Here is a 27,500-nt window from a genome sequence, read left to right as displayed (position 1 = left end):
AATGTAATAATAATGTATATCTGCAAAGTAACAAGTAACTAAAGTTTTCAAATAATTGTAGTGGAGTAAAAGTGCAATATTTGCCTCCCGAGATGTAGTGGAGTGGAGTAGAAGTAAATGTATAGACAATTGGAAATACTCCAGTTGAAGTGAAAGTACCTTAAAATTGTACTTAAATACTGTACTTGAGTAAATGTACTTAGTTACTTTACACCACTACACACACACACACACACACACACACACACACACACACACACACACACACACACACACACACACACACATCTGCCCAGTGGCCCATGAGTGAAGTGTGTGTAGTGGGCGATAAGACATGACTAAAACCCTCTGGGTTGGTGTTATACGTGCCCGAGGTTTTCCTCCTCCACCCCTTTAGATTTACAATGTCAGAGATGGCTGGTAAGACCCCCCCCCCCCCCCCCCATGTTTATTACGAGGTGAGAACCTAGACTCTCTCTAATCTCTTCCCGACATTCTACCACAGAGCCTGGTTGACGTGTAAAGCTCAATGGGGCCGGGGGGGGGGGGCTGTTAACCCTTTAAGTCATTTTTAAGATTTCTTTGGGCTATTTAAAAATAGCAGATCTACAAGCTCATAGCGCGGCCGCTATGAGCCGCGCTATAAACTTGTAGATCTGCTATTTTTTGAAAAGTCGTGAAGATTTGTGCAAATCTTTGAATATATTTATTTTTAAAGAGAACATTTTTAACTCCTGGGGGTCCCTGGAACAAAATATTTTGAGATGGGGGGTCCACGGCCAAATTAATACAATTTTTGAGAACCACTGATATTGTAGCAACATACGTTTTTTTCAAAACACTGTTAAGGTTTAGAAGACATTTATAGAATTCCCAGAAGCAAAGATTTGATTTACAAATGTATATGCTTTAAAAATATATATATATTGAGAGACCCACGATTTTTCCCAAAAATAGCAGATATACAAGCTCATACCGCGGCACTCGGTGCCGCGCTATGAGCTTGTATATCTGCTATTTTTGAATAGCCCAACGTAATCTAAGAATGACAGAGATGCGTTCCCGGTCTGAATGGGTTAAGTTGCTGAACTCAGATACCCCCCCCCCCCCCCCCCCTCCCCTCAGTCGTAAAAAAAAAAAAGAAGGTATGGAAACAGGTGGAAGGAAACTAGTGAATTACGGCAGGTTTATTTTGACACCCTGATTAGTCAAGACGGCGCAGAGAATACGTAATGTAATGTAAGAGAGATCAAATTGTTCAATTAAGGCACTCTTGTGTGTTGGTTTTGTTTAGGTCATTTCCTTTTTGCCAGTTTTTACATTAGCGGAAAAAAAGCCTGAGCCGTTTGCATTCATTTTGTGTCCATTTTGCTATTAGTGACTCATGCGGTGTGTTTATTTAACTTCATATTTCATCCTGCAGGGTGTGGACACTGTAAGAAGATGAAGCCAGAGTACGACGAAGCTGCCGAGATACTTAACAAGGATGCAAACGTAAGTCCCTACCAGACTGTGTGTGCGGTGCGCTTACTTAAAGGACGACTTCACCCATTTTCAACCTATCTTCATATAATAGGTCCTCACTAATGCTCATTATAACATGGTACCGTTTGTTTCTACTCAGTCTGTGTCTCAGAGGAGGGCTGTGGACAGTTCGGAAACCCGTCTACCAGTGACATCATCCATGGGGAATCCAAGCTAATAGATACTGCAGGCTTTGTATTCCTGGAAAGTTGCAATGCAATAATAGAAGCCATTGTTCTCGTGTAAATAAAAAAGTCACTGTTAGATGGGTTTCTGAACTGTCCACAGTCCTCCTATGAGACACAGACCGAGTAGATTTCTTTTTTGCCATTTTATCAGAGCATTAGTGAGGACCTATTATATGAAGATAGGTTGAAAATGGGTGAAGTTGTTCTTTAATGAGTGTACACCATCTACGTGTACTGTCAGTGGTGGGAAAAGTGCTCACATTCCTTACTTAAGTAAAAGTATCAATACCGCAATGTAGAAATACTCTGTTACAAGTGAAAGTCTGGAATTCAAAATTTACTTGAGTAAAAGTACGAAAGTGTTGGCATCAAAATGTACTTAAAGAACCAAAAGTAGAAAGTACTAATTTTAAAGAATGTGTTTCACAAGTTTTCAAATGTATAAAAGGTATTAACAATCTTTTGAAAATAGCAGATCTACAAGCTCACAATGCGTCGCATTGCATTGTGAGCTTGTGAAGTGGTTAATGTATGTTTTGTGTTAATAATCAAAATCTACAAAGTAACTAGTAACTAAAGTTTTCAAATAGTTGTACTGGAGTAAAAGTAGAATATTTGCCTCTGAGAAGTAGTGGAGTAGAAGTAAAAGTACTTCAAATTGGAAATACTCCAGTCAAGTAAAAAATACCAAGTACAGTACTTGAGTAAATGTACATAGTTACTTTACACCACTGCGCACTGTACAATACATATAGTACATATACACGCTCATTACTGTTTTCTTGTAGAACTACAGTACCTCGCATAAACTGCAGTGACATATGCGAGTTTCAACAACGCAATCGTAAGTAAGACAACACTTAGCCTTAAGGCTCGTGGTGCAGCTGCTACGCGTTGTGTTTCTGATTAGTGGGGGTGTGGTCATCGGCCAGGTCCCCAGCCGGGGGCTCTATAAAACTCGGCCTCGTGATCTTGGCCATTATCTCATCCTGTGAGTGTCCCCCCGTGGCCCGAGGTTTGGACCTGCTCCTCGTGCATGGCTGCCTGCCCGGCGTTTGGAGGTCAATGGCAAGAGCCTTGGTCATTATCTAATACAGATGCACCGGGGGGCTCTTCACCTTGAGACCACAGAAGCCGTCAAGTCGTTTATTTTAGCCCTCCTCCTTCCTTTGCTGCTCACGCTGGCGTAACACAGTCCATTTATATGCGTTAACTAACAGGTAGATGGGTGAAAAAGCTCATTGTGTTCAGTCCTTGGTGGTTTTCTAAGCATCCAACTAATAAGAGGCGATAATGGAAGTTAATTGGCCTAATGTAAAGGGTAATTTTGAAGCAGTTTCGTCAGTCCAATTTGTGTAATGGGTCTCATTCACTACGTTTCGCAGGGGTCATGGGAAAAGACGTGCACTTCTTTGTTTCCACACCCTCTGAATTTAATGATGGTTTAATAAGGTATTGTACTGTACTGGATGTATATCTCGACAGAGTCCAGGTGCGTTGGCAGCTGTGGACACGACCATACACAAGGCGGTAGGCGACCGCTTCAAGATCTCCGGCTTCCCCACTGTCAAATACTTTGAGAAGGGCGAGGAGAAGTACACGCTGCCCCAGCTCCGCAACAAGGACAAGCTCATCGAGTACATGCATAAGTGAGTCACAATGTGTTCCAGTACACCAGTGTTGATTTTGTCGACTAAAACTATGACGAAAGATGTTCGTCGACTACCTTTTTTCACTGACGAAAACAAAATAAAAACTAAGCTATGATGACTAAAACTGAGACTAAATATACTGACAATTTCGTCAACAAATAAAAACTAGACTAAAATGTTAGTGAGGAACAAGTGGAGAAGAGATCAGTGTTGCACGCTGAAAATAGCAGATCTACAAGCTGTTGTGAGCTTGTAGATCGGCTATTTTCGGCGTGCAACCAAGTGTAAAATCAGCCATTACGACGCCATCAAGGCACCGCCAAAATATATTTTAGGTCGACTAAATCAACTGTAGATATAGTCGACTGTAATCTTAAGATATTTAGTCGACTAAAACTAGACAAAAACTAAAGCATTTCAGATGACTAAAATATGACTAAAACAAACAAAACAAAAATTCAAAAGACTATGACTAAAACAAAATCTATATTTGCTGTCAAAATCAACACTACAGTACACCTGGGACCCATCTTCACCCTGTGCCAACATACCCGGACTGGATTAGTGTGTTTTACAAACAGACAAGATATAAACTCTGGCACATTCCTTTGTTCTGAGGCTAAGACATACTTGTATTTCTCAACCAGTCATATCCTCCTCTCTTCCACCCCACTCTCGTGTCATACTCTGTGGCGTGCGGAATCAATCAGCACCGATGGTGATCTTAACGACCTTCCAGTATAAGGGATTGACCCATGGAGAGGTCATTGTGGAAGTGTAATAGACCTGTGATTGCACCAGTACGGCTGTGGCTATTAGAGGCTCCATAAAGGAAAGAGCAAGGGAGCAGAGGTTAGCATAGGCCAGTTTTTAATACATCTGACGTCTTCAAGACAGTGAGGAGCAGTTGTTAAATCAGCAATCTGTCTCAGTATATTACACGTTTTTATAGGGTCTTTCCTTTTTCTTGTCCATGGGATTGCTGATTCGTGGCGGTGGTCTGTGGATATGCTGCACATGTAGAGAGACGGTTTAAGTCTTCAATCTGGAATCTATTTTGACCATAAATTAGGAATGTATTATTGTGAAAACTCTCAATTAATCCATTTTGGAATGCGTTAAGATTGTATATTAATAGGCTGCACCAGCCTTCCTGCTTTCGTGTATAGAGGGGCGGGTTTAAAATCAGCGTGGAGAGAATGCGCCTGATCCCATTGGTTCACCGATCTGTCCGTCAGCCCCCGCCCCGTCAACACAACATTACGAGCGACGCCCACTGCACTCTGGTTGGTTGGGGAAATGAAACCCTTCCTGAAACCCGTCCAGGCTTTACATTTTTAGGAAAACGAAACAATAAAAGCCTGGAGATCGAGGCTAGTATGTCTCTTTAATGCATTATAAGCGCAATTATAATGCATTATATTAATGTACTTGTAAGGCTTCATGACACTCTTTATAACAACTTATGACAAAGACACTTTATAACTGACTAATTTATGGTAGTTAGTTATAATGTGCCGTTTCGTTGAACTTATAATGCATTATGACCAGCACTTACTTCAGCACATACTTCATAAACCTTGTTATAAGTGGTTATGCATATTTATAAAAGATTATAATGCTTTATAATGCATTATAAATGCACTTAAAATGCATTACAGACCCGACCTTAAACTTACAGTCTTACTGAGAATGCCAGCATAATGTCTCCATGATTTCTGTTGGTGGGGCTACTGACTAGTTGACAGATCGGTTCTTTAAAAGCCATGCAGTATGTCTAACATGTCGTTTTCTTTTACTCTCTTCGTCCTTCTCGCCTGAATAGCCCACAAGCTCCCCCTCCACCAGAGCAGTCCTGGGAGGACAAGCCATCCAGCGTCAGCCATCTTGGATTAGAGGATTTCCGAGAAGCACTGAAGAAGAAGAAGCACGCTCTGGTCATGTTCTACGCTCCCTGTAAGAACTACTACTACACCACCACACCATTTGTCTTTGTCAATAGGCTCTATGCACAGCAGCCATATTGGGAATGAATTATGGGTCCATTTGGTTCCATTTGTACACTCTCAGAGTTACACACCCACCATAAGGGGCCATTTGGGAACCAGAATGGAGTGTTTCTAGTGAGCCAACATGCACGATATCAGCACCCTGACCAGAATGGAACAGAGCCTTCATTAGTATCATTGGTAACACCTGTGAAGGAAGTAAGAAGAGGCCCAATGTCTTTCCAATATGGCTGCTGTGCATATTAGAGCCTATTCCCCATGTGTGCTGTCACTACCCAAACCTCCCACTGTTGGTCTGGGCATGGGGAGGGTATAGACTACCAAATGCTTCCTCCGATACACAGAGTTGTCAGCCGTTTAGCGGTTCAGTGCAGTGAGCGTGGGGTTTCACAATGTCCCTGTCGCTAGTGCAGTGACGGGGACATGACCCCTCGCAGGCATCCCGTTCGTGAACACTACCGTTTGTGTTCGTCGTCGGAGCTCCCGGGCCAAGCTGAAGACACCACCACCAGGAATTGAACACCGGTCTCTCTGCGGTAGTAGGAGGGCGAGTAGTGTTGTACATTTACGCTACTCAGGCGCCCAGTTTTATCATTTTTAATTAATAATATAATTTGAAAAAATCTATCAACTGAGATAACTGCTCTCCTTGCCTGTCACATTGAGACAGTCAGCCACCTATATATATACTGTTAACTTCCATTCAAATTCGTCACCTTAGATGATCCGAACAAACTCCTAATAGGGCGTGTGAAAAGTTATTGCACACAGTTTCCTCATATCCTGGGTTTGATCAACCAAATGTATTGTACGTAACTGATGGTGATGACTGCCAAGTGCCAAGCACGTCATCATCACAATATATAAACTCCACCTAAGCCATAGGGAGAGCAGAGGATGACTCAGTTCGCTGAGAATAGACTTTTTGGTCGGAAGCCGACACACAATGCAGTTTTCTGCCTCCCCATTACTCAACACTCCCTCTGGGGGTCTCACGCAAATACACAAACACAGAAGTGTCTGTATATTATGCACATAATACACTGCAGGCTCTTAACCCATTAAGACCTGAAGCCGATTCTAAAAATGTCTTCTAAATCCCAACAGTATTCTGAAAAAAACGTATGTTTCTATATCGGTGGTGCTCAAACTTTTTCATGTCAAGGACCCCCAAAATGATATGTATTTGGCCGCCGACCCCCATCTCAAAATATGTTGTTCCAGGGACCCCCAGAAGCAAAGATTGAAGTTAAAAATGTTCGCTTTAAAACAATATTCAAAGATTTGGACACATTTTCACGATTTTTCAAAAATAGCAGATCTACAAGCTCATAGCGCGGCACTCGGTGCCGCACTATGAGCTTGTATATCTGCTGTTTTTGAATAGCCAAAGTGTAAAAGAATGCTTTTTTTTAGCTCAAATCAAGAAGTGACACAGATGCGTTCCAGGTCGTAATAGTTTAAGTCTGCAAGGGGGATTTGTCGAGATGAAACTGCTCAAATACCTTTTCATACAGTACATATACAGTACATGCACGCACGCACAATCGGAAATGCTATAACGCGCACGCATGCACCTCTATTCCCGGCCACAAAGGGACTTTGCACAGACTCAGAGCTCTCTGCTCTCTGTTTCTTGATAACGGCTTCACAGACAGTGGAAGTGCAGCGTCCCCTCCTTCATAGACTTCTTCACACGGCCCCCTTTTGTAGCCCCCCCCCCCCCCCCCTGCACAACAAAGCGTGGCTCCAGAAGTAGCGCTATGCCACATGTGAACAAACCGCTCCTCTCTCTCTGTCTACACCCACGCCCTCAACACCCCCCTTGCTCGGTTTAAAGATGTCTGATCTGCACCTTCTCTGTGCAAGGGGGTCTATCGGTGGATTTGCAGAGATGAAACCGCTCGCTAATACATGGTGACTGGAGAGACTGCTTCAGACACAACCGCGTATGGTCTTTTCTTTCCCAAAGGTTAAGCGCATACATGGGCAACTGGCGGCCCCGGGCCCACATGCGCCCCCCACCTTCACTTAATGCGGCCCTCAGGTTAATATTGGAATGCTGATATATTATTGATTTCAGCTGTTACAATTCCAAACATGCGAACATGACCCGCTTTAATTACTTCAGTCTATAGTTAGCTTGGTAGCTAGTAGCTTAACACATTGCCTGCCTAAGACGTATATATACGTCATTTAGAAATCAGCTGTTGCCTGCCAATGACGTATATATACGTCTTTGGAAAAAAGGGGAAAAAAAAATTTTTTTTTCAAAAAAAAATTTTTTTTTTTTTTTTTGCATTTTTTTATAATTTCAACCCTTGTCGAATTATGAACAGATTAGGAGCTAAAAATGTTCGAAGATTTGCTGCTCCATTCACTTCAATGTTAAAATTCAAACGGACAAACAATTCACTTTGTTTTTTGGTTTAAAACTACTGCTTTTGAGCTATATTGAAACATCAACCAAACATGTCAACGAGGTCAAAATGACCTCGTTGACATTTGTGAAACCACACCTGAATCTCATCTGTGATTAGAAACCATCTGGGGATCAATCATACTGGAGGAAAAAAATCTGTGGCTACGCGAACAGGTACCAAAAACATGGCAAAACCCTGGCAGGCAACAGCTAAAAATCTGAAAAAACTCTGGCAGGCAATGTGTTAATGACTAGTATTAAAATTCTATTGTCTTTTTTATGTCCAATGTATTTGTATTTAAATTCAAAAAGTTAACATAAGTATAACTAAATGCATTTGAAATTAAATAAAAATGTTACTTTTCAGGATTCCAATTCAAAAATAGCACAAAAAAAATCAGGATTCCAATTCAAAAATAGCAGATCCACAACCTCAAAACTGCGACGCGTTTTGAGCTTGTAGATCGGCTATTTTTTGCTACTTTTGTGTGACAAAGAATGGCAAAGTATGGCATTCATTTACGAAAAGAAGTTTAAATATGGAAATAAGAGGTTTCTGCCCGACAACAACAATATGCAATATGGCCCTCTGGAGTGAGTATGGAAATTTGGTGGCCCTCTCCATCATCAAAGTTGCCCACCCCTGGTTTAGCGGGTAGAGGTGTGTGTATGTTGGGAGGGGGGGGGGGTATACTCAGATCTGCGCGACTGGAGCTAGCTGTCGCCCAGTCCCACCCCTCCCTCCGTCACCCACACACTCCATATCCTCTGGAGGCGCCGAGTTAATCGTCTCTTTGTTAAACATAATTATTAAATTAACGCACTGGTCCGATCTGATGTACTAAATACCCATCTGCAATCAACTGCATAAATTGTGTTAAGTGATGTTCCGTTAAAACGATTCAGCGAGTCATTGCTCGAAGCAACATTAGCATTGCCCCCTCGTTATGCTTCATTCATGCGCCGTCGTACGATGGCGTCGCATGGCAAAAATAGCAGATCTACAAGATCGCGAGCTTGTAGATCTGCTATTTTTGGCACGTGACGCCTTCGTACTGCTTTAGTACAAATGGGTTTTTAGAGTTGCACTTGTCTGACGGGTGAGACATTCTTCTGCTCTGTGGAAATGAGCAAAGAGAAGCAGCTGAGGCTAACGAGACTGTGCTCCTCTGCTCTCTGTATCTCTGACAGTAATTACACACGTCAAGAGAAAGCGAAAATGACAGGCTTTCTCCCAGGAGGAGAGGGAGATGAGAGCAGCAGGTGTCATTATTGACAACAGACATGGCTTTTAGCGGCTTTCAAGCTTGCGGTGAGGCCATGGGGGAATGTGGGATTTTGAAAAAGTCAAGAAAATATTCCTGAACTCCCGCAATCACATGCCCTGTGCTTTTTATCCACTTCTGGTGTACTCAGCCAGCCCTTATACGCTGTTAGAAATTACCTATCTGCATGGTCACTTTGTTCTCTCCTTCTGGAGAAACTTGAGGCTCCCCTATGTATATATTTTTTTATTGCTCAGAATTCCGAAAACTTGAACGTTGATGTAAGGATTTGGTGCCATTTTAATGCCAAGAGAACATCAGCATGTAATAGCTTTGCAAGCCGCGGTGAAAGCAAGGTCAGTGAAGCAAATCTAAAAGACGCTTTAACTGAGGTACAGGTATTGCCTTGTGTGCGTATGTGTGTGCTAACTGTGCTTGCATGCTACAAAATGAAGACTTCATCCTAGCTGCCGGCGTCATCGATCACTGTAATTGGAGTCTATAAAGCCCCAACACGCAGAATGCGATCACTGTGCTAATGCTGTAATGACTTGTGGGATCAGAAGGGGCCCAAATCTTTACCCTTTTAGCTGTTATAATCATCTAGAATTTAACTAGTTTGAACAAGTCGTGTAGTCCTGACACAAGGGGTCATAGCCTGTGTCAATATCAGTTTTGACAGACCAGCGTGCAATGTGTGCAGTGGCTTTCTTATTTAGTTCTGTGTGAATTTGGCCTGGACAGTAACAGATAACATGTTAAAGAAGCGGATGGAACAGTGAAGTATGATGGGCTGAATAATGCTCTGGTACAGCAGTAGGAGGAGAAGGGCCAACATGAAGCCCTTTTAGCTTGTGGTAGCCTCGATCTCCAGGCTTTTATTTTTTAATTTTGCTAAAAAAATAAAAGCCTGGACCAGCGTGTTGGTGTTCCGGGTATAGGAAGTGTTTCATTTCCCCAACCAACCAGAGTGCAGTGGGCGTCGCTCGTAATGTTGTGATGACGGGGGCGGGGGCTGACGGACAGATCGGTGAACCAATGGGATCACACGCATTCTCTCTCCGGAGATGTTAAACCCGCCCCTCTATGCCAGATACAGTATGAGCCACGCTAGGGCAGTCTAAGCTTGTGGTGACTGATAGCCTTTGGTGGTTCCTTCTTTGGGTGTCAATAATGTGCTGGTCGATTGTCCTGTGACACTCCGAGGTATTTGAAATTGTCAACTGTCATTTTGTATCCCAAGTAAGGGATCCCATAGCCAACCCTGTTTCAGCTGGATGTAAGAATGGATAGTAAACAAATCGCTATGCATTATGGATGTAAAAGTTTCTGTGTTGCTTTTTTTTACAACATGAACCCTAGAGTCCCTATTGTGGGCATGTCTAATAATAGCAGATTGTGACACGTTGTGAGCTTGTAGATTTGGTGTAGAGTGAAAAAAAGGACAGGACCAAGTATAGTCCCCCGGGGGAGTTGAAGTGCGTATGGTAGCAAGTCATTAAAATGTGTATAATGATCGGTCCAAGTGGCATTTCTACTTCCTGGAATTGCATGGACAGCATGATTAGCCTAGTAATTGGGCAGTCCTGTTGATTTTTTGCCATAGATGTGAAGTACTCTGAAAGGCCTGAATTGACATTATCACTCGCTGCAAAGGTCTATTAAAGTAGGATGAGTCTCCTGTAAAACTCAAGCTCAGTTGTTGGCGAGATAAGTGTGTCATGGGTTTATCAATGATGTTTCACCGTATTAAAAAAGAACAGCTCCAAATGGCTCAACGGTTAATGCAGTTGAGGCTGCATGTACTTGATCTCAGCTAAATCAGACCTACACACTTAGAATACGCTTAAACTTAACTGACTTAATCTCAGCTCACAGCATTGCACTCAATAGTAATTTCCTGGTTCATCACCAATGTCAATAGCAATAGACTAATGAGAGGGCTGATGCTGCAGGTTTATACAACAAACAAAATGGTACTTTACGGAATGATGTGTTAACCTCACCATACAAGCCAGTCTGTGCCATTGGGTCTATTTTGGATCTGTATTTCAGTCCCGGCGCCCTCCACGTCACCATTGACATGTATGGATGGCATCTGGAGGGGAGAGTGCATGCGTTGTCATATTTACGAGATTTATTACTCCTCATAAAATACGTGTGAGCCATCCCTAATGCGGGCTAATCCTATGAGGAACGTACCATTATGTTATGACGGGGGCTGTTTATTTGCCCTGCGTGTGTGTTAGGGGTGTGCCGATATATTGTCCCACGATATATCGCGATACGTTTTTGTGACGATATGTATCGTTTTGGAAAAAATATATATCGTTTTGAAACACCCCCCCCCCCCCTTTCCACCTTTTTTCTTTTTTTTTTACTATCATTATAATCAGGCATGCAAACAGCCCCGAGGTGAAAAGGGTGACAACATGTTGTTTTTTATTCGGGTCAGGTGTCACACTATTGCCCTATTTGGATTCAAAACGGCTATTGTAGCTGAAAAGCTACAAGTTTGCATGTCTGAATAATGCAAAAACAGAATTATTTGTTTGCATTTCCTTTTTTTCTCCCCCATATATTTTCATAATAAAAAGAAGTGCGTATCGTATTGAAATCGTATCGAAGTTGTGAGCCAAATGTCGTATCGTATCGTTTGGTGAAATTAGTGTATCGGCACACCCCTAGTGTGTGTTTGAGATAGTGGAAGTAAATGACGAATGTTAGGGGTATGTGTGTGTGTGCGCGCGCATGCATGCGTGTGCATGAGCATAATTTATTATGTTATTATGGTTTGGGTATCTGACATATCTTGTGTTGTGTACGATATAGTCTCAGGCGTGATGAACTGTAATAAAACACTGTAATAACTGTTTCTGTGTGTTGCCTTCTGTTTCAGGGTGTCCGCACTGTAAGAACGCTGTTCCTCACTTCACCACAGCCGCCGACCTCTTCAAGGAGGACCGCAAGGTTAGCGTCTCCCTCTCATACTCGTATACATACTGTATGCATCACCTCGTTGGAGGTTAGCTTTCCTCCCTTCAGCTAATATGTGAGAAACGGCCTTGAAACGCACCGCACACCCAGCCACAACCTGTTCACGCTACTACTGCGTACCGCGGCCAGGCACGCGCTATCGTTGTACCAAAAGCCATAGCACCAAGCCATTCCCCCTGGCTACCATCAGGCAGCTACAAAAGATACAAAACTACACAGCCATTTTGCATGGCTTATTCTAAAGCCATTGACGGTTTCTGTCAATAAGCCCCTATAAGGATAATTCCTTTTAACAGGTCGTTCATGAAAGTCCTTGCGGTCTTGTTTCCAATGAGAACCTGTGAGCAATTAGGGGTTAAGAGTCTTGCTCAGGGACAAATTTCATTTCATCGACACATATGCTGGCCTGCCCTGGAATCGAACCTGGGGCAACCAGGGCCTCTGGCTCCTCCAGGCGGGCTCACTAACCACTCAGCTATGGCCGCCCCAATTAATCCTTACTAATTGTTAGCAAGTAGTTGCAAATTAATGAAAGAGTTTATATCCTTTGTACAATATTGGGCTATTAAGGAACTAGTTATAGGAGAATAAAATGTCTGGCTTTGGATGCCATACTGTGTGTGTAAAGGGGGAAGGGAGAGCCGGCTTGTTTTTAACACTCAACAGCATAATTCTCTTTCTTTATCTGTACTAAACTTGAAGCTAGGCTTTTGCGTCACGATTTTTATGTGTGAACAGACGAGGTAAGGTAGGTCCTGACACTCTGAAAGCGTCAGACACTTGGCATCAAGAAACATGCATTTTCTTTTTAATGGCTGTAGCCACACTGGAGTTATCAAGTGGACACGTCAAAACCTGTTGATGTGTCTTTCAGAGCACGGTTCTATTTTGGAGCATTGACGCGTCTCACAGACTGTGTATTGCATCAAGGAATTGATGAATTCATACTTGTATGGTCTGACCGTTCTAAATTCTCTTTAGAGAAACAGTTTTTAGTGAAAGAGATGAAGGTCTGCAGTGCACAGATCCTGAAAGATAATACGTTTGTCTGTGAAACTGCAGTAGTCCTGTCTTCCACGTATTTAGCCGGTGACAACAGTTCTTAGTTTAAACGGCAAAAATATGGATGAGGAGAACGACGTACAAAAGTAGCCTACCATGTTACAGCAGGTTCAAGTCTTTCGCAATCCGAGTGCATACGGAACTGAGAGAGAGAAAGCGAATTGAGTTTCCCAGTGTGTGTGCATGTGTGCGTGCGTGTGTGTTTTGGTACGTAATGTCCCTCCTTTCATACGGGTCAGTGTGATGTGGTTCAAATTATTAAGTGCGGTGCCGCTGAATAGAGTCGCTTTGACACTTCAAATTCTCCCACTTACTAACTAACTTGACACGCGCCAGTGACGTTCTCGTCACTGACGCTTTCAGTGTGTCGGGGCCTTTAGAGTCGGGACAGATTTTGAAAATATGCTGGAGGGGGGAAAGACACAACATGGTGTATGCACATGTTGGACGGTAGCCTTATGCTCAATGACACCGTCAGACAGTGCACATTATTTGCAGGCCTCATGACACAATGCAACTAAAATGTGATCCTAGTATGATATTTCAGGTTCCTCTTTCCCGCTGTATGTGGCTCCATGTGTCACTTAGGAATTCTGACACTTAGCTTTTAAGCCAGTAGAATCTCCTCAGTCTGTACTAGGCTTATCTGAAGGGTTATCCGAGGTACAGACACTAATAACAGTACACTCTCACTTATCCTCCATCCAGGCCTACTCACTCCTATTCTTTTCCCCTGAGGAGTGACCTCCCAACACCCTCCCTCCTCCTCATACTCTTTCTCTGCCTGAGTTATAGTTAGTTGCGTGCGGGTGTCACACACCCAAAATAGCCAATCTACAAGTTCACAACATGTCCAGCGCAACGCGTTGTGTGAGCTTGTAGATCGGCTATTTTCGGTGTGCAACACCGACGAGCAACAAAGGATAAATCTCTGATTCTTGGACTCAGCCTTCCGAAAGCATCAGACCCTCCCTTTAGCCTGTGACTCTCACTCACTCACGCTCACACACACACACACCCAGACATACTGAACTAATTAGGACACGTGTCTAGCAAACGTATATCATCTCGAAGTGACACTCGTTGAAAAAACAAAGATGTCAGTATATTGCGCTGTGATTACAAGGACGCATCGCAGCGTTTAATGTCAACCACAGATAATTATTCTCTCAGGCAATGTGGCGCGCTCATCTAGCTTTGTGTTTCACAAATCCATCTCAAATGGTGTGAAAGGTCGATGTTACAGTAAAACTCAAGAAGCTTTTTTTTATTCATAATTCCCCCTGACAACATCATGAAAGCAGGGGGATGTTGTTTGTGTCGAGATTTGCTTAGGATGTGTCAAAGCGGTGATTCTCGCCGCAGGGGGATATATCTACACGTCAGCTTTTTTTCAGTGACAGCAACCCCTTCTCTGCACACAAAGGAGTGAGAGATTACTTCTCGTCTCGAATGACTGTGAATTCCGAACGGCAAGTCTCCCGATACCTTTCCGGTGGTTGCGGTATGCCTGCAGTATGTCTGTTCCTTTCAGTCTCAAAAGAAAATATTTAACTTTCAGTAGGTCGTCATCAGCAACTGAATGTACTGTTCCCATAATACTACTTCGACCTTAAGGCACATCAGTCAGATAAGCACTCATTCTAAGGGAGGGAGTAATGAAGATTGAATGTTCACCGATTCTGTAATGAAATCTTCAGAAGCCAGTAAGAATAATAATCATTTTGGCCCAGTACAAGATGGATTACAGGCTAAATGTCCAGATTCCTCATTCTGATTCTAGATGTCCCCATCACCACCATTTATCTCCTCGTTCCATTCCAGTCTTCAACTTTTGTACTTAGTCCAGTGACTACAGTAAGTCTGCTTAGAACAGAGCGGGGCACCACTTTGCTCCTTCATCCTCACTATTATTTATAAAGCATGGCCCACAGTATATGAGGTCGGGCCGGGATGGATCACAGTCTATTAGCTTGCACTGCCTCGTTCCATTCACCATAGATATAGACAAAACACAACAAGCCTCACACTAGCTTTGAATTCACCCAGTTAGAGCTACACGTTGTGGACTGTATAGAGCACCAAAGTCTGACGTAATTTACACATCCTACCTGGGTCGCGTTTCCCCCCCCCCGTTCTGAATTCCCGTAGACGTGTTTAATATCGCGTCAAATAAGAACTGTGTTAAAAAAAAAAAAAAGACCCTGGCGGTTTTACTCTTATGGATATGAACCATCAAATGACGGTGAGAAAACGCTAATGTTACTTCCGACGAATTAGTTACATTTTCACCAGAAACAGACTGTATCAAATATGAGTGACTATCATAAAGGATACAGAACCTCCTCCCTGACTATATCGCAGAGACAGTTTGTTTATTTTTGGACCACAATTCTTATGAGAGACGATTCTAAGATGACCCAATGTTATTCTCCATAGCGAAATTACTTTACGAACCAGGGGATGAACGAGTGACGTCAGGACTTCTGTACTCTATTGCAGCAAGGATGGCTGTGGGCCCACTCTGTTGGGGGGATGTTTATTTTATTTTCCTCATTGAATTCTTGATCGATGTGACTACCAGTAAATTGATGTGGGAGCGTGGGTTGGAAGTGTTTATTCCACAAACATACATGGTGATATCGTAATAATAACTGCACTGTAACCTTGTCTTTTGCCAAGTCAAGTTTGCCCAACGGCAGTCAGTAGGAGGCCATGCTTTTCTACTCTGCAGTACACGTGTACCTGTAGTCAAAACTAAAACGGCCATCTGCATAAGTCATGTGCACTATGCTGACCCGAATTTAATGCTTTCCTGGATGCAAGTATATTATGCGCTGGTCATACTTGTAATTCATCCTATAATGTCTGCGAACGTTGTAGTGAAGGACGATCTGAACACGTGTAGCTCTCAGTATTCCCAGCCCAGCACGAGCACAGGGCTGCACTTTAATGATAAAAACGCCATAGGCCCAGACTCTTGAGCTCACGCCAAGTGACAACGTGCAGCTGCTCTCAAAACTGACTGTGGGGATCAATGAGATGCGGCGGGGCTCTCAATCAGCTGAAGAGGGATCAATAGCGGAATTGGCTGTGGACCTTTGAAAAACAATCCTCCATGACTTCATTTTCTGCTGTCAATTCGGAGAAAACCTGATTGATTATACCCAGAGATGAGCACCGGAGTGCAGTGGGCAGTTAAGGGGTGTATAGCGTGTGTGTGTATATCTGGCTTCCGCTGTTAAAAAGTTCCTCTCTGTGTTTTTCAAACTTCTCTCCTGTTTTATGCATCTTCAACCGCGGCCCGGAGGCATTATATATCATTATGTTAATGTTGACATGCAAGGCAGCAGCAACCTTTTTTTTAACCCATTAAGACCTGGAACTGTGTCATTTTTTAGATTTGAGCTAAAACGCATTATTTTACACTTTGGGCTATTTTTGAAAAATCATGAAAATGTGTGCCAATCTTTGAAATATATATATTTTTAAAGCGAACATTTTTAACTCAAATCTTTGTTTCTGGGGGTCCCTGGAACAACATATTTTGATGGGGGTCCGCGGCCAAATACATATAATTGTGAGGGCCCTTGACATGAAAAAGATTGAGCACCACTGATATAGAAACATACGTTTTTCAGAATACCGTTGGGATTAGGAGACATGTAGAATCGGCTTCAGGTCTTAATGGGTTAATGGAATACTATGAGCGTGTCTTTCAAATTAAAACCAGGCCTGTGGGATATGAAACTATTCCAGAGCAAGCCCAGCTCTCACTCCCCCTCGTTGCAACGTGCGTGTCGCTCATGGGAATAATTACAACATGGACCGGTACAAGAAAAAAATATCACAACAGAAAAGTGAGTTTCAGAATCGTTTCCCCCCAGTCTTCACTCAGCTCGAGCAGGAACTCTCACTAATTCAATGCCATTTGTCATCAGTGCAGCATTAAATGTGCCGGAGGAGCTCCAAGTGAAACTAATTGATGTTCAGTGTACCTCGGCTTTGATTGTGGACTCATTCTATCAATACCTGGGGAGGGGACGATGTACGCCAAGATGACCGACTTTGTCTCAAAGACCGTTTGCATGTGAGGGACGTCGTATCTCTGAGAGCAGGTGTTCTCCATAATGAACCAATTCAAACTGCGCTTGCAGCTGCCGTCTAAATGTCAGTATAGAAATAACTGCTCAGAAACTGGTCCCTGATGTTGGCAGGTTGTTAAAGCCGGGAGATGTGTCTGGAAGGAGAAAGTAAAAAATGAGTGACACTATGACATGTAAGCAAAGTGCATGAGGAAATATTGAGTGTCAACATTGTGATTCATGGGAATTTTATCATTATTGTAAATGTGATCTGGCTAACTTTGTTCAGTTTGATTGCTGGAAGCAGGCCTGACAATGGGTGTAATTGTGTCGCCTACATTTAAAAATTGTTTTGTTAGTTCTACATTGTGTCTGCTAAAGAGTGAATGCAAATGGATTATTAATAACAAAGGGTGGGGCTACCATAACAGCCTCTTGTAGCCTTCAACTGTAAAAAAGCAATGCTTGATATTCAATCTTCATAAGAAATGAAATTTGCGAAGTGCCTTTGTGAACGTAGACTGACAGCAGGAGGCCAACATGAAGTTGCAATTTGCCTAATTAGGTTTGTGAACTACTTAAAATGAGTTTGACAGCCCTGGTATAGATCTTCTGCACTGCCAGTTTACACGTTTTAAAAATGTGTAGCTTCTTTGCTGCAACATCCATATTTGAAGCACTGTTCTACTGTCTTGGCTTTAACTTTGTGGTCTATCAGACTCTGCTTTATTGGCCAAGCATGGAAAAACTTATAAGGACTTGTCTCCCTCTGTCTCAATGAATTTGCACACTAATAGACATACAGCAGAACAAGAACAACAAAGCTTAACAAAGTCAAGTCAAATCCAGTTCAGTTTGATTTGGCAAGGACCCCATTGTCGTTGGATGAGTGCACCGTCTTCAGTTCCTCTCCCTGGATGACAACCAGTACCGTGGGCCTCCTGTTTCTCTGCTAGACCGCCACAAGCTCATTGTGGTTTAGCTGATATTGAGTTTTAGGTAATTGTCATTGCGCCATCTGAGGAAGCTCTCTATCAGTCCTCTGTAAAAAAATGTACTCCTCGGGGCACAGGTCTCCACCAGGCAGTAGTAGTCACTATTAGCCAATCAGGATGAAATATGAAGAATCGGACAGATCCGTCTTGATCACCTGGGCTATAGAGATAATGTGTACTGATAACGCATGTATTACATTTATTTATTGTTACATTTGACACCTATAAGCAGTGCTTAGTATACAGCTTGTGTCATGTCATCCATGAAATCACCTCGGCATTAGAGCACCCCGAGGCATGCTTTAAAACAACAACTGATAAGCTAACCATCATAAAAGGCTATCCTTTTTTAAGCAATATTTACTCTTTAGATCTCTATTCACTTCTTCACAGGGGCCGGGTGGCTTTCCTGGATGCCTGAAAACAAGGCTGACTATTAACCACTTAAGCCCTACTTTATACCTTAAAAATATGTTCCAAAAATAGCCGCTCTACAAGCTCATTGGTTTGCACCGCTGTATTATATTGTGAGCTTGTAGATATGTAGATTAAAAAAGAAATTGACACCACCATGTTGAAAGTGGCTAAGAGCAAGACATTCCATGACAATCATGTGTTTATGTTCATTGAAGAAAAACGCAAATGGCGTCTGTATTACATAATTACAACAAGCACCTTCCTATCATTGCTCCGAGACAGAGCACACTGTGATTGGCTGTCAAACTATCAAATGTATCAATTCTCTATCCAGTGTGAGGGGACACATGGGCATGGACGGTTTATTTGGTTGGGACGGACAAATTCATTGAGGGGGGTTAGTTTTGCACCGTGACTTATGACTTAACTTAAGACCTGGAGGCGTGGCCAATGCTGTTTGGCTATTTTGAGTGGTCAAACAGCATTGACCACGCCTCCAGGTCTTAAGTTAAGTCATAAGAGCTGGTACTTAAGACACGCAAAATAGGACCCAGAGTGTTCTATGTATCAGCCAGTAGGCATGTACGATTGTACGCCTCATCGATGCAACGGCCTTGCAATGTACATCTTCTCGGTTTTTACGTAGGAGTGATTGTTTATTTGTTTTGTTTTGTTTAGTTTTTTTTCACTTCCTCCATCCACTCCAAATGGTCTAGCTCTAGCAGGAGAGGAATGTACAGTATGTCTTTTTTTTATTTGGTAACTTGGAGAAAGAAACTTCATGGCAAAATTTGGAAACAGCAGAATGCGTTGGGCATGGTGCGTTTGGCATTTATGGTAAATGTTCACTTTACAGTTGGTATTCAGTTCTATTGAGAATTATTGAGCATGAAATTTGTTTTCTTGCTGCATGCATCCTTGATGTACTTCTGATCAATAGTAATGCTAATAAACTTTATAACCATGCATCCATTTTCTAAACGGTTAGAATGCTTTACAAAAACGCAATAAGAAGTGAAAGTGAGTGAGGGAATTCAAATGAATCCAAAACAGGATTCGGAAATATAAACCCAGCAAATTAAACGACAATAAAATAACTCAAAATAGATAACTGAATCTGAAGATTTTGGTTAAGGACGTGATTTAATAGGGATTGAAGGTGGTCGGTGCTAAACTTCAAAAGCCAAACATCTAAGAAAAAATAAATAAAGGTTTGCACATTGTAGCTCCCTTTGATGACTTATTTGGTGCCACCTGAGTGACATTTCGAGCACCCTGCTCATCTTCAGACGGGATTTAAAATATAACAGTGTGGCTCTGCAGGAGTCCAGCCATCTTTAACCCATTAAGACCTGAGGCCGCGTCTAAAGAAAATCTAAATCCTAACAAATTTTCGGGAAAAAATATTTAAAAAAAATGTTCACGATTTAAAAAAAATAGCAGATCTACAAGCTCGTAGCGCGGCACTCGGTGCCGCGCTATGAGCTTGTAGATCTGCTATTTTTGAATAGCCAAAGAAATCTAAAGTGACACAGATCCGTTCCAGGTCTTAATGGGATAAGAGGGTATGTTTGTCTCGAGCTCATCTCACTTTAATTTTTATAATGGAAGTCAATGGTGCGCTTTCTATGGCAGCGTGTTCAAGCTAATAGGTCTTCTCTTCCACTTCAGATTGCTTATGCTGCTGTGGACTGCACCAAAGGACAGAACCATGAGTTGTGTAAGCAGGAAGCGGTGGAGGGCTACCCGACCTTCAGCTACTACAACTATGGGAAGTTTGCTGAAAAATACAACGGAGATCGAGGGGTAGGTCGCACTGCGTTTTCACCTGTTCTGTCACTTTGGAAAAGTGAACAAGCTTGTCTCTGTTGCACCTCCATGACACTGATCGCACCTCTCCAGATGAAGCCTAGACTCATTAAGAACATTTGAATAGTGACATGTTATTTACAGTAGCAACATTTAATCTCTTAGACCCTGTTTACACCTTGCATTAAAATGTGATTTTGTATCTGTGTATTATCTGGGTAAGGAAAACGCAAGGTGTGAAATAATGCAGCACACTTTGAAATCAAAATGTGACTAGATCTGCCAGACCATGTCTGGAGGTGGTCTGATCTAATTAAAAGTTAGCCAGGTGTAAACGCAAGGACAAGATCGGATCATTCATTGTGCATGCAGGTAAGATGCAGGGGCTTTAATATCCTCGGTGGATCAACTGACTGTGTCAATAGACTGAAAAGAGGGAACGGAGTTTACAATAAATCAATACTATTATGACACCACTTAAAATCTATTAGATCATACACGTGAGTGAGGAGCAGAAATCTTGCAATATTTCTTATTTAAGATCTATCTACAGTAGAACAGTGGTGTGCAACCATGTGCCAGAGCACTAGGAGCTAACTCTGACCATAGCCAGACCATAGTCAGATACTGTACATTGGCCATTATTCGCCATTTTCTGTATCGGCAATTATGCAGCTGATGTGTCTTGATTTTTAACAACTTTCAACCTGGGGTCTCTATTTTAGCCATGGCATTTTAGGCACACAAAAAGCAGCTCTACAAGCTCACAACGTGTCGCATTGAGCTTGACATTTTTTAATGGGGCTTCAGTGGTAAAAGACAATGAAGTTTGTTATTTATTTTTGTTTGTTTATAAGTACAATGTTCTCAAATAGGAACTTTAATTTTCAAATCCATTAGAAAACCAAATCGGTTATCGTTGATTAACTCTTTAACTTCCAGAGTATATACAACTAAATAAGGCCCAGACTGCCTGCGATTTTTCAATTTTCTTACCTTTTCAAGTAGTCACAGAATATTTATCTCCAGTATGATCGATCCCCTGATGGTTTCTAATCACGGAGGGTTTCACTGTGCTTCTGCAACAAAAAAATGTCATCCCGACCTCCCTTTCACCGTTATAAATAGCTTTTTTTGGTAAAAAAAACATCACAAAAAAAACAACACAGGAGCCGAGATACAGGATTGCAGTGTGGGCACTGGTAGATTTCGACGAGTTTAACTATTCCAGGGCAGCCAATGAGTTAAGGACGCTCCAAAATCGGTATCGGACCCAAAACTCTAATGGTGACACCATATGGTGTAAAATGTTGCTGTAGCGAAATCATGGAAATCACATCTCATATTTAGAAAAAGTGTAAAATATCACTTAAGTGGTTCTCATCGACTGACCTTTTCTTCTTGTCCTTTTTACCTTCTGCAGGAGGCGGGGTTTATAAGCTTCATGCGCAGCCTGAGAGGGCGGGACCAGGAGAAGGTCGGCAAGAGGAAGGAGGAGCTCTAAGGCTGGGGGCGGCGGTGGGGGGAGCGGAGGGGGCGGGGCCCGGAGCTTGTCGTTGCACTGTGACCCTTGACCTTGACAGGGGCCCCTATCAGCACTGACAATGGGAGACTTGATGACCTCAGCGAAAAGGCTTATTTTTTTATACCGCTGCGATCGTCGTTTGTAATACCCAACGGAGTACCTACTACAGTCAGACCGACCACTTGAGACGACTGCTTTTTTCATGGATATTTTGATGGAGAAGAGAAGAAAAAAAAACTACAAAAACCAAACAAAACGTTGTTTCTTGTCACCCAAATACTGTGACAGCATTATGTGAAAAAAGCTACATCTTATACTGTATCTATGCAATACTGGTGACCCCCCCTGCACAGCCCTTGGGGGTGGTGTCTGTCTGTGTGACTGAAAGAGGCCTGTGGTGAAGTTAATTAGAGGCTATAGTTGTTCCTTTTTAGAGCAGTGGTTCTCAATCGTTTTAATTTCAAGGACCCCCCCCATAACTCTGAGACCATACCAATGGCTTCCATTGGTATGCTCTCAGAGTTACAGACCTGGGTCCCTGGACCCCACTTTGAGAACCACTGCCACAGAGGCCACCTGCAGCTAGCTACAGCGCTGTATGTCACACCACACGGGGGTCCTTATACAGCCCTTTATTCAACCCCCCCATGCTCTTGTCTCTAGGAGAGGAATATGCTGATATAGACATATAACTATTTGTTCCGATATTTTTGTACAGAACCTTCCTGTCCAGAAACTGGAGCCATTCAAAAAAATAATTGCTTTGTTACAGGTTAACGGGGAATATAAAACGTGTAATCAACACTCCCAGAGAAAGGCCAAAGTCACATGATTTCTACCGTATCACAAATTTCAACACACATACAGATTTAAACTGTGGGACAGCATTCTAGCGAAAGTAGCATCGAGTAATCTCACGTGATCGGGGTGAAATAAAGTAACAAATATTTTGTATGGTTCCATGCTATCGTGCTTAATCGTGCTTTTTAACCACTTAAACCCTATATACTTCATTGACTGGGGTCACCCAGGGCCCTATTGTTAGGTCCACTCCTTTTGTTACCCCTCTACACCAAATCTCCTCACCGAAAATAGCCGATCTACGAAAGCTCACAACACGATGCGCTGTGAGCCTGTAGATCTGCTGTTTTCACGGAATGTTTACCCCCAGAATAGGGATGCTTGGGTTCATGTGGTTAAAATAAAGACATCATTAAATCTTTTTGTCGCTTAAAACTGTGGCCTTATAATGTGCATTGAAAAGAATGATTCAGCAGAACTACGGACATAATATGCGGTGATGTGATGTCAGGCTCTAAAGTGTAGTTATGTAAATTGCTAAGGAGCAGAAGCCTGGTGCTTCTCCAGCTCCCTTCATTCACGGACCAGAGAAAGTCAACCGAGATGGAAAAAAAGTAGGGACATAAAATGCCAAAAATGTATGTGAATTGCTCTTTGATACACTACATGCGTTATGCATTTCCTAACATTAATTGTCAGAGGCCTCCTGTTCTGGTCGTAGTGATCAGGCTACGCTTAATATTATGCTTAGTTTATAAGTAAATAAATGGCAGATCTACAAGCTCACAAAGCGTCACGATACAATGCATCGTGAGCTTGTAGATCCGCTATTTTAGGCGTTGGTTGAGCCGCCCAGCAATGCAGAACTCTTGTAATGAGGTGGTCTGTTTCTTTCTGTGTATACTGTACATGCATGTACTGTATGTCAATATGTCCGCAGATTTGGCCTCCAGAGGGTGCTGAAGTGGCTCAACTACGCACACCTCTAGGTATGCGTGTTGCCTCTGTACCACAGGCCTGCACTTAGAATGGGATTCCATCTTTCCTCCAGCAAGTTTAGGCTTTGTCTTTCGACAGAGCCCAAACAAAACCTTGGGGAAAGAAATATAAGTGGGACGAATAATGCATGTTGATAATACAGCAACCAAACGATAATTACAAATTATCCTTAGATGAATTTAGGACAATTGACCACACTCCCCTCTGTGTTCAGCTGTTGGCCATGTACTTGTGTGTTTGGGGGCATGCTGGGATGATTCTGACCTCTTGTTTATACTTGGGAGATTAAGGGTATTGGCTTAATTGAACACAGCCTATTTTATGTGCATGCATTTCTACCCCAGCCAAATTACACCCAAGGAGCCAAGAGCATAATTTGCCTCCATTCTGGAAGCACAATGCTTGGAGAAGCTCTCTGCTTAGCTGGTCTGGGATGGGTTCCATTGGATAGAGTTCTCCCACGCAATCTAGCTCATCCAGTGGGGAAAACAACAGCTTCAAGGCATGACAAAGTCATTGAAATCCCCAGAGCCAACGTCCCCCACTCCCCTGCTGGCCCTCTGAGCCTAGCGCAATCATCAATACAGCGGCCTCGCCCCGTCTGTTATCATTAGCTGTGTGGCGACTTGAACGCTACAGTATGTTTCTTTTCAAATCCCTTGCTTGAGCCGCTATAAATATTTAAAGGCTTATCTGTTGCTGAACTTGTGTTTTATTATTCAAGACGTTGGTTCCTTTCATTATGAATAAATAAGGTTCTCAGGGATAGCGAAACAATTAAAGGGAACTAGTCTTTTTGTAATTTGCATTCCAGCGGGATGTTTTTGAGCTCTTAACTGTAGGCCGCCAAATTAAAGAATTGTTTACATTTGTATAGGTATCCCGACACAACAAGAACAAAACTTATGAATGAAATTGTAATGTTGTCATGGCAGGAAGCGTTGAATAAGACATTTTGGGTCAGTGAAAGCAAATATACAATCTATTATAAGCGTAAACATTGTGGTTGTTACTGAGCTATGTTGCGGTTCAGTCCCGTCTCAGCTGACGCTCTGACATTTAAGCATTATTTTTTGTGCTCCGTGTTCATTGTTGAGTTTTACATGTCATAGTATGCATAAGCGGCACTTGCTGCACCATCCGTTGGAAGAATGCTTCAGCTTTACAGAGTTAGGTATGGAAATAATGCTGTAATTGGGTGTTCCGTTTCTTATCTTGTGGTGGAAACGATTAGTTACCTTTGTTTACTCTATCCATGTGTTCGTCATAAGGGGCCTCCACAGTCCTATCAAATGTTTAAACCTTAAAGGCATGGCATGTGACTTTGCCCTGTGTTTACGTAACAAAACACCATATTTTACCCGTCATTTCCTTCCATGCCAGCAGTCATCCGACACTGGAGTAGTGTGGTGGTGTTTACCTGCAGAAATACATTGCCTTCTCGCTGTATTTTGGTGTTTTCATTGTTTTGGCTGCCCAGCACCCCGTCTACCAAATCAAACGGTGAAAACACCAAAATACAGCGAGTGGGCAATGTGTTTCTGCAGGTAAACGCCACCACCACACTACTCCAGTGGCTGATAACTGCTGGTATACAGGGAAATGATGGGTAAAAAAAATATTTACTGTTTAGTTATGTAAACACCAGGGCAAAGTTTCATACTATGCCTTTTAACTTTGAGACCACCTCTGTCTTATTATCCCAAAGGTCTTTGTATTGTGTGGGAATTTGTCACACTTATGCCAAGAAGTCATTGTTGCCTTTGTTGATTTTTCTGTGCCCAGCCATATGTACAGTGTTGCCCCTTATAATAAGGACCTTGCGGAAAAAAAAGAATAAAGTCATACCTTTACAAAAATGTCGACTATGTCGTACATATTTCAGCTCAATTCTATATAAATGTATTGTAGCAAACACTCATCACTTGTTGATTTAAGACCTCCTTGAGAAATGGAGCACAAGCACCTCTGTATGTAAGTAGACATGTCGTGTATACGGTTGTGTACTACAATAATTAATGTGTTTATATACAAGTGCTATTAGGAATATATACTGCATGGATAGATGGATATACAGACCTGTATTGAACTTTACTCTGTAGTATTTCTGTTATTCAGTGTTGTGACCCAACCTCACAAAGACAAATTCCTTGTATGTTGTGCAAACATACCTGACGTCCAACAACAATATACAAGGCTCTGCAATAAATAGAATTTGCCCTTGTGGGGTCAGCGCTGATGGACACCCTTGGTGAAAGCGCCTTATTTTTTTATGTGGGTTTTGACACTTGTACGGCCTCTCCTTCCACAAAAGAAAAACAATTGGACCACTAGCAGCACTCAGCACAACTGACACTGACGATGTTTTCACTTGGAAACACGTCACTGTTGCTGAGCGACCTGTTGTACCACACATTTTCACCGAAACGTTTGCTTTTAAAAAAATACATATTCAAAGATTTGCGCAATTTTTTCAAAATGTTTCAAAAATAGCTGATCTACAAGCTCGTAGCTATGACCTTGTAGATCTGCTATTTTGTAATAGCCAAAGAAATAGAAAATGACAGATGGTCCATTTCACTGAGTATAAAACTAGGGTTTAAAGTGTTAGTTCACCCATTTAAAAAAAAAATCAATTACATTAATGGAGATTTTTTTGTTTTTATCACATTCCTAAGCCAATAAATTGATGACCGGCGGAGACTCAAAGAGTCTCCATTGAGTTTCCGCTGATTATCAAATTATTGGCTTAAGAATGCAACAAAAACAAAAAATCTCCATGAATTCATGGGGTGTGTAATTGATAGAAAATACAAATTTTCCCTTTAAACCCTAGCTTTATACTTAGTGAAATGGACCTGAGTGAGTTGCAACCGTTCTTGGTCTGCTCTTGTTTCCTTCTACACCAAATCTCTTTGCCAGAAATAGCGGATCTACAAGCTCGCAACGTGTCACAATGCAAACTTTCATCCCAGAATAGGGGAGGCTCGGATTCAAGTGGTTAAACTGACTATCAAATGTAAATGTTCACTGGATTTACAAAGCTTGCCCAAGGCTGGCTCGCAACTTAACAGTGACTTTGAGATTGAAGTTTGCTCTTTTCACCCTACCCGCTTTAGTCTGTGAGTCATACCAGTATGCTTAGATAAACAGCCGTTGTTGCGGTGCACATAGCGTATAGGGTCTGATTAATGCCTGTGAGCACAGGCAGAAATACCCACTCCATCCCAATTTCACTTTAAAGGATTTTACGGGGGATTTAGCACACCTTTTTCATGGCTGGTTGCATTGCTTATGGTTTTCTGCGGGGCAAGTATTTCAACCTGCAGAAAATGAGCATAAGAAATGGAGGGCACCGGGTGTTAACGCAAAGTCAAGGTCTGTCCAAGATTTAAGTCTTCCAGAACAAAAAGCCATTTTCCATGTGTGAGTAATTTTATTTTTGTTGAGCTCCCATCTCCTTGACCTGACCCTGTTCCCTTTCTGCCTCACGTTATAATAATGTTACGCATCTCTGGGCTGTCTTTGTGTTTATTTGTGACACGATACAAGGCCATGATAATCTTGTTTATAAGAGCATTTCCACATAGCAGCATTCTGTTTCTCATTCAGTGGTTGTGTTGAGACGATTGATCCTACAATGTGTCTGTGGTTTGGAGCAGAACTGTACAGCTGACTCAAAATGCCACCACATGGGGACAAAGTGGTGAAAATAACAGAAGTCATATGAAATAAATAAATATACCTTTG

The 27,500-nt window shown here is 42.2% G+C and overlaps 1 protein-coding gene across 1 annotated transcript in view; it reads left to right on the top strand.

The window, feature by feature from the left end:
• The window catches only part of pdia5 (protein disulfide isomerase family A, member 5), a 68,416-nt gene extending 42,809 nt beyond the window's left edge, over positions 1-25,607 (top strand). The window contains exons 12-17 of the mRNA XM_084085286.1: positions 1,424-1,494; positions 3,198-3,361; positions 5,190-5,320; positions 11,960-12,030; positions 20,288-20,422; positions 21,849-25,607. Of these exons, the coding sequence (XP_083941412.1) occupies positions 1,424-1,494; positions 3,198-3,361; positions 5,190-5,320; positions 11,960-12,030; positions 20,288-20,422; positions 21,849-21,929 (653 nt within the window). The 3' untranslated portion in view covers positions 21,930-25,607. The remainder of the gene's footprint in view (positions 1-1,423; positions 1,495-3,197; positions 3,362-5,189; positions 5,321-11,959; positions 12,031-20,287; positions 20,423-21,848) is intronic.
• The last annotated feature ends 1,893 nt before the right edge of the window (positions 25,608-27,500 follow it).

This window comes from Gymnoscopelus microlampas (assembly GCF_963454915.1).
Source record: "Gymnoscopelus microlampas genome assembly, chromosome: 17".
NCBI lineage: Eukaryota > Metazoa > Chordata > Actinopteri > Myctophiformes > Myctophidae > Gymnoscopelus > Gymnoscopelus microlampas.
This window is presented reverse-complemented; position numbering and strand designations above follow the sequence as displayed.